The sequence below is a fragment of the Hippopotamus amphibius genome, chromosome 8, assembly GCF_030028045.1.
Source record: "Hippopotamus amphibius kiboko isolate mHipAmp2 chromosome 8, mHipAmp2.hap2, whole genome shotgun sequence".
NCBI classification, from domain to species: domain Eukaryota; kingdom Metazoa; phylum Chordata; class Mammalia; order Artiodactyla; family Hippopotamidae; genus Hippopotamus; species Hippopotamus amphibius.
In genome coordinates this window covers 93,435,025-93,443,177 of record NC_080193.1, presented here as the reverse complement: position 1 = coordinate 93,443,177, position 8,153 = coordinate 93,435,025, and the positions used below count along the sequence as shown (strand labels likewise).

The following is an 8,153-nucleotide window of genomic DNA, read 5'->3' as shown; positions in this document are numbered from 1 at the left end:
CAATGTGTTTCAAGGTTGTATTTATGCAACACAAAAGGAAATGCAAACCTGTCAATTAACTGACTTTAAAAAAATCAATGTGAATAAACAAGTAGATGAAAACCCTTCTTAAAAACTTAACTGGCTAAATGACAGTATTTTTTTCACTTGTGCTCTGAAGACAGACAAGCTCTTTATATTTACGGGAATAAAAAAATAGCTCCTTAAGAAAAAAATGAAGCTGATCTCTTTCCTCTAATTTTATTGGATTAAAATTTAGTTTCCTGTAATTAGTATTTGGGCATATATAAACTACTGTGATATTCTAATAAATACAATACTTTTTTAGCCATACATGTTTTTAAGATGTAGTATGAGGGCCTTTTTAAGATATCACCAAAAATTGGTTTAAATTTTTTTTCTCCATTTTATGCTAAAAGTGGGAAAATCTCTCCCAAAGAAAGGGTAGCATGTCCATGAAATAATAGCAATATTAACAGGTGATTATGTAAGTTACTCTAAATTGACGTTAGTTCCATTATTTAGTTATTACCTTTAAAATGCAATATACAAATAACCACTTTTTTTAATAAAATAACATAAAATTTCAGGTAATTCTTTTTTAATCTTTATTGGAGTATAATTGCTTTACAGTATTGTGTTAGTTTCTGCTGTACAATAAAGTGAATCAACTGTATACATACATTTATCCTCATATCCCCTCCCTCTTAAGCCTCCCTCCCAACCTCCCTATTCCACCCCTTTAGGTCTTCACAAAGTATCAAGCTGATCTCCCTGTGCTCTGTAGTAGCTTCCCACTAGCCATCTATTTTAATTTGGTAGTGTGTATATGTTGATGCTACTCTCTCACTACGTCCCAGCTTTCCCCCCACTTCTCCCCCCCACCCTGGTTTCTTGAAGTCCATTCTCTACGTCTGTATCTCTATTCCTGCCCTGCCACTAGGTTGATCAGTACCATTTGTCTAGATCCCATATATATGTGTTAGCATACTGTATTTATTTTTCTCTTTCTGATATACTTCACTCTGTATGATAGACTCTAGGTCCATCCACCTCACTACAAGTAGTTCAATTTCATTCCTTTTCATGGCTGAGTAATATTCCGTTATTTATATGTACCACATTTTCTTTATCCATTCATCTGTTGATGGACTGTTTCCATGTCCTGGCTATTGTAAATAATACTGCAATGAACACTGTGGTACATGTACCTTTTTGAATTATGTTTTTTTCTGGGTATATGCCCAGTAGTGGGATCGCTGGGTCATATGGTAGCTCTACTTTTTATTTTTTGCTGAGTCATATGGTAGCTCTATTTTTAATTTTTTAAGGAACCTCCACACCATTTTCCATAGTGGCTGTACCAACTTACATTCCCACCAACAGTGCAAGAGAGTTTCCTTTTCTCCACACCCTCTCCAACATTTACTGTTTCTAGATTTTTTGATGATGACCATTCTGACTGGCGTGAGGTGATACCTCATTGTGGTTTTGATTTGCATTTCTCTAATAGTGACATTGAGCATCTTTTCATGTGTTTGTTGGCCATCTGTATGTCTTCCTTGGAGAAATGTCTATTTAGGTCTTCTGCCCATTTTTGGATTGGGTTTTTTGTTTTTTTGATATTGAGCTGCATTTTGGAGATTAGTCCTTTGTCAGTTGCTTCATCTACAAATAATTCTTATATGCACTATTGAATAATCTGTATTTACTTTTTTGGCAGTGAGAAAAAACTTGATTTTAGAGGTACAAAAGCAAATTGCTAAACCAATATAAACCATACTTTTGTTTGTAGTGAAGGTAAAAGATTTTGAAAATCCCACTAATAAATTTGTAAAATATGAGAAGTTACCAAACCAGGTGATTTATATCAACTTCTTGCCATACACACACACACATACACATGGGTGAGTCAAAAATTATCCGCAATCCAGTTATATTAAAACTTCTATAAATTCTACAGCCAGAGTGCAGGTATGAGTGTGTATGTATGTATGTGTATGTAATGTATATATGATAAGAATTATAGAGGCTCCAAAATAAGCTATTTCACATGAAAGTCTTCATGGCTGATAAATATGACTATCATAGGGATATTTTAAGAGCACACTGTTTATTAACCTATTTTTAAAAAAGCTTAAAAATAGGTCTGGGAAGTTTGCAACCCCAACCAAGGATATAGAGGGAGGGATTTATTCAGCAGGAAGCCCACATTCCTAATCAGGGATGAAGAGGCTCATGTTACACTGGCTAGAAGCTCCCATCCATGCTTAAAGATGAAAGAGGCCTGCATTATACAACTTAAAGTTTACATCCATATCCAAGTGCAGAAGAGACCCAGTTTCATGCAACCAGAAAGGTCATACCCAGGATGTTCATACCTACATCCTAAAGAAGGAATTGGCCACTCACACATTGCTCCTGGGAATGAAAAATGGTACAGTCACTCCGGAAAGCAGTCCAGGCATTTTTTTCTTTTCTTTTCTTTTCTTTCTTTTTCTTTTTTTTGAGAGCTTTTATTGAGGTATAATTGACATACAATAAACTGCATATATTTAAAGTGTACGATTTGATATTTTTTTCTTATTAGTAATGTATATATGGCAATCCCAATCTCCCAATTCATCCCACCCCACCCACCCCACTCACTTTCCCAGCTTGGTGTCTATATGTTTGTTCTCTATATCTGTGTCTGTTTCTGCCTTGCAAACCAGTTGATCTATACCGTTTTTCTAGATTCTGCATATATACGTTACTATACAATATTTGTTTTTCTCTTTCTGACTTACTTCACTCCTCTGTATGACAGTCTCTAGGTCTGTCCATGTCTCTACAAATGTCCCAGTTTCGTTCCTTTTTATGGCTGAGTAATATTCCACTGTATATATGTACCACATCTTCTTTATCCATTCATCTGTTGATGGACATTTAAGTAGTCCAGGCATTTTTTTTTTAGAACTTTTATTGAGATACAGTTAACAGACAATAAACAGCATATATTTAGAGTGTACAATTTGGTATCCCAATCTCCCAATTCATTCCCCCCCCAACCATCCCTGCTTTCCCCACTTGGTGTCCATGTGTTTGTTCTCTACACCTGTGTCTCTGCTTCTGCCTTGCATTTCCTCTTTCATAGTTGTTAGCATTTGCCTTATGTATTGAGGTGCTCCTATATTGGGTGCATGTATATTTATAATTGTTATCGCCTCTTCTTGGATGGATCCCTTGATCTTTCTGTAATGTCCTTTCTTGTCTCTTGTAACATTTTTTATTTTAAATTCTATTTTATCTGATATGACTATTGCTACTCCAGCTTTCTTTTAGTTTTCATTTGCATGGAGTATCTTTTTCCATCCCCTCACTTTCAGTCTGTATGTGTCCCTAGGTCTGAAGTGGGTCTCTTGCAGACAGCATATATATGGGTCTTGTTTTTGTATCCATTCAGCCAGTCTGTGTCTTCTGGTTGGTGCACTTAGTCCATTTACATTCAAGGTAATTATCGATATGTATGTTCCTAGTACCGTTTTGTTAATTGTTTTGTTTTTGTTTTTGTAGGTCCTTTTCTTCTCTTATGTTTCCTGCTTAGAGAAGTTCCTTTAGCATTTGTTGTAGGGCTGGTTTGGTGGTGCTGAATTCTCTTAGCTGTTGCTTGTCTGTAAAGCTTTTGATTTTTCCGTCGAATCTGAATGAGATCCTTGCTGGGTAGAATATTCTTGGTTGTAGGTTCTTCCCTTTCATCACTTTAAATATATCATGCCACTCCCTTCTGGCTTGCAGAGTTTCTGCTGAGAAATCAGCTGTTAACCTGATGGGAGTTCCCTTGTATGTTATTTGTTGTTTTTCCCTTGTTGCTTTTAATAATATTTCTCTGTCTTTAATTTTTGTCAATTTCACTACTATATGTCTTGGCGTGTTTCTCCTTGGGTTTATCCTGCCTGGGACTCTGCGCTTCCTGGACTTGGGTAGCTATTTCCTTTCCCATGGTAGGAAGTTTTCAACTATAATCTCTTCCAATATTTTCTCATGTCCTTTCTCTTTCTCGTCTCCTTCTGGGACCCCTATAATGCGAATGTTGGTGCGTTTAACATTGTCCCAGAGGTCTCTTAGGCTGTCTTCAGTTCTTTTCATTCTTTTTTCTTTATTCTTTTCTGCATCAGTGATTATCACCATTCTGTCTTCCAGGTCACTTATTCGCCCTTCTGCCTCAGTTAATCTGCTATTGGTTCCTTCTAGTGTATTTTTCATTTCCGTTATTGCCATTATTGTGTTGCATATCTCTGTTTGTTTGTTCTTTAATTCTTCTAGGTCTTTGGTAAACTTTTCGATTTTTGCATCCAGTCTTTTTTCAATGTCCTGGATCGTCTTCACTATCATTATTCTGAATTCTTTTTCTGTAAGGGTGCCTATCTCCTCTTCATTTAGTTGTTTTTCTAGGGCTTTATCCTGTCCCTTCATCTGGTACAAAGTCCTCTGCTTTTTCATTTTCTCTATCTTTCTGTGGCTGTGGTTTTCAGTTCTGCAAGACGAAATACTGCTGATACTGCTTGATTCTGCTGTCTGTCCCCTTGTGGAGGAAGCTATCTAGGAGCCGCCTGTGTGCTTCCTGATGGGAGGGACTGATGGTGGGTAGGGCTGGGTGGGTGGAGCTCAGTAAAGCTTTAATCTGCTTGTCTGCTAATGGGTGGGGCTGTGTTCACACCTTGTTGGTTGTTTGGCCTGAGGCCACCTAGTGCTGCAGCCCACAGGCTCTTTGGTGGGGCTAATGGTGGACTCTGGGAGGGCTCACACCAATAAGCACTTCCCCAAACCCCTGCTGCCAGTGCCCCTGCCTCCTCAGTGAGCCACAGCTGCCCCCCCACCTCTGCAGGCAACCCTCCAACACCAGCAGGTAGGTCTGGTTCAGTCTCCTATGGGGTCACTGCTTCTTCCCCCTGGGTCCTGGTGAGCACATTTTGTTGTGTGTCCTCCAAGAGTGGAGCCTCTGTTTCCCCCAGTCCTGTGGAGGTCCTGCAATCAAATGCTGCTGGCTTTCAGAGTCTGATTCTCTGGGGATTCCTCCTCCCGTTGCTGGACTCCCAGGTTGGGAAGCCTGATGTGGGGCTCAGAACCCTCACTTTAGCAGGTGGACTTCTGCAATATAACTGTTCTCCAGTTTGTGAGTCACCCACCCAGCATTTATGGGATTTCATTTTAATCCTATTGCGCCCCTCCTACCATCTCACTGCGGCTTCTCCTTTGTCTCTGGATGTGGGGTGTCTTTTTTGGTGAGTTCCAGTGTCTCTGTTGATGATTGTTCAGCAGTTAGTTGTAATTCTGGTGCTCTTGCAAGAGGGAGTGAGCGCACGTCCTCCTACTCCGCCATCTTAATCCTATCTCCGGCATTTCTTAAAGCACTAAATTAGCAACCATCACACAACTCAGCAACCACAGTTCAGGGCTTATTCCAGACAACTGAAAAATCTAGGTTCTCACAAAAACCTGCAATGTTCATAGCCCCAAACTGGAATAAACCCAACATCCTTTTGGGTGAATGGTTAAAGTGGCTGTGACTGTAGTACATCCATACCATAAAATAGTATTCAGCAAATAAAAAGGGAACAGAGTATTGACACATTTGTACTACTGGAAAACTAATTTTTTTTTTCTGGAAAACTAATTTTTAATGAAGAAAACATTATAGGGTTTATAAAGTGGACACAGTGGATGACACCAGAGAATGATGTAGACGGAAAGTTATATTCCGTACAATGTATTTATATAGAACTCTCGAAATGGCAGAATTCTCGAAATGGGGGACGGTTGTGCAATTACCAGGAATTAAGGGAATGGTGCAGGAGTTATCCATGGGGGAAAGCGGGTAAAGGGTATATGAAAATCTCTCTATTATTTCTTACAAGTGCATGACAAGCCACAACGAGGTGACAATAAGAGGCTTAATTAAAAGAATAAACAAAACCAAAAAAAAAACAAAACCCCAAAACAGAGTTGAACTTTGTACTATTTGCACTAGACCAGAGTATTCTGCCAATCACTGCTTGGAAATGCTAGCTGCAGATCAGTCCCCAGCAAGATTCTCCCGCTGGGAATGGCATCTCTACCCCAGCGGAGACATTCCCCAAATGCCTCTAGAACAGGAGGTGGCAGTACAAAAGGAGAACCAAGCCAGCAATAAAGACATTCTCAAGCAGAGGTGGGAACACACACAGAAAGCAAGAGCCAGGGGAAAAGAGAGGCATCCCAGATGCGACTGCACGCCCCATTATTGAGATACTGGTAAAACCAAGAGTGGGCCGTGGTTTGGATGTGCCCAGAAGTGCAGAGTAATCGCAACCCAAGCCCGAGATATTATAAAGCAAGCAGGGAACCGCCAAAAGAGAACGCTCACTGCAGCTGGGGCGGGCAGGTTCTCGCGGGGGTTCCGCTCCTCCCCTCCGCCAGGTGGAGCCGGGGCCCAGCACAGGCGCCTCCGCGGGTCAGAGGTCACGTCCTCAGGTTTCGCGGGAGCGGAACTTCAGGGCGCCGACCCGCTGCCTCACTCTCCTCGTTGCCCGGGACCCTCGCGCGGGCAGGAAGGCCCACGCCCGCCCGTGCACCACCGCCCTTTCTTTCCCGAGCGCTTCTGCCCTCCCCCAGAGCTCTGCTCCGACCTGCCCGAGGAAAGGCAGGAGCTAGCCTCCCGCCCGCCCCCCGCCACCATGGCCCACCTGCGGGCCTGCGAAGTCCGGCAGCTGCTGCACAACAAGTTTGTGGTCGTCCTGGGGGACTCCGTGCAGAGGGCCGTGTACAAGGACCTGGTGCTCCTGCTGCAGAAGGACTGCCTGCTCTCTTCCAGTCAGCTGAAGGCCCAGGGCGAGCTGAGCTTCGAGCTCGACGTGTTGCTGGAGGGCGGCAGGCGGGAACGCCTGCACAACGGCACCGACTACCGCGAGGTCCGCCAGTTCCGCTCGGGCCACCACCTGGTGCGCTTCTACTTCCTCACGCGCACGTACTACCCGTACATGGAGGACGTGCTGGAACGCCTGCGATGGGGCGAGCACGCCCCGGACGTGGTGGTCCTGAACTCCTGCCTCTGGGACCTCTCCAGGTACGGCCAGGACTTCCCGAGGAGCTACCGAGAGGACTTGGCGAGCCTGTTCGGGCGCCTGGACCAGGTGCTGCCCGAGGCCTGCCTCCTGGTGTGGAACACGGCCATGCCGGTGGCCGAGGTCGTCTCTGGGGGCTTCCTCCCGCCAGAGGACCCGTCCCGAGGCACGCGCCTGCAGGAAGACGTGATAGAGGCCAACTTCTACAGCTCGGCAGAGGCCAGCAGGCACGGCTTCGACGTGCTGGACCTCCATTTCCACTTCCGGCACGCGGGGCAGCACCGGCAGCGCGACGGCGTGCACTGGGATGAGCGCGCGCACCGCCACCTCTCCCAGCTGCTGCTGGCGCACCTGGCTGATGCCTGGGGTGTGGACCTCCCCTGCCGCTACCCTGTGGGCAGGTGCATCAGGGATGGCCCCACCAGCAGACTTCCTGGCCCAGTGGACGGGAGGCAGCCCCGGGACAGCAGAGACGACCCGGGCGAACAGTCCTTGTCCTGGTTCCCACCCATCTCCGCGTGCCTCCGAGCCCAGTGGCGACCTTCTGTGCCCTTTCCCCGGGTGCAGCCTCCGTACCAGCCTTACAGCCAAGGCACCCGTGTGCCCTCTCACCCATCTTCACTGCGCAGGCAATTCTCCAGTGATTCTTCAGTGCGCCAGGTCAGATATACTGGCGAAGCAAACTTGATGATTGGCTCGGAGACACTTCTGGGCCCCATTCGCAGAACCTCTGCCCAACATCAGAGCAGAAGTTCCCCTCCCTACCCTCCCCGGCGCCCCAGCAGGCCACGCAGACGCCGGCGAAGGTGCAGTAACAGACAGACCCGAGCACACCCAGAGGCAAGTCCCCAGTAGCCAGACCTGGACCTAGGCTCCTTACCAACATAGTCAATAGGCTGGACAGACTACCCGACTTCTCTCACAGGCCTGGCCTTCAGCAACCCTGCTATGGTGAGGACTCCTTCAGCCTCTTACTTTCACCGGTCAGCTGCCTCACACATTCTTCTTTGCCAGAGCCTCCACCCCACTTCTTGGTGAGTGGACGAGAACCCAGACCATCACACCATTCTC

At 45.2% G+C, this 8,153-nt stretch overlaps 1 protein-coding gene across 1 annotated transcript; it reads left to right on the top strand.

The window, feature by feature from the left end:
- The first annotated feature begins 6,695 nt into the window (after window positions 1–6,695).
- On the top strand, window positions 6,696–7,937 carry LOC130859207 (PC-esterase domain-containing protein 1B-like). The gene has a single exon (XM_057746501.1). The coding sequence runs from the start codon at window positions 6,696–6,698 to the stop codon at window positions 7,935–7,937; it is 1,242 nt and encodes a 413-aa protein (XP_057602484.1).
- The last annotated feature ends 216 nt before the right edge of the window (window positions 7,938–8,153 follow it).

Bases quoted from the DNA above. Each gene is read 5' to 3' on its own strand.
- LOC130859207 (XM_057746501.1), top strand. From the start codon at position 6,696: ATGGCCCACCTGCGGGCCTGCGAAGTCCGGCAGCTGCTGCACAACAAG.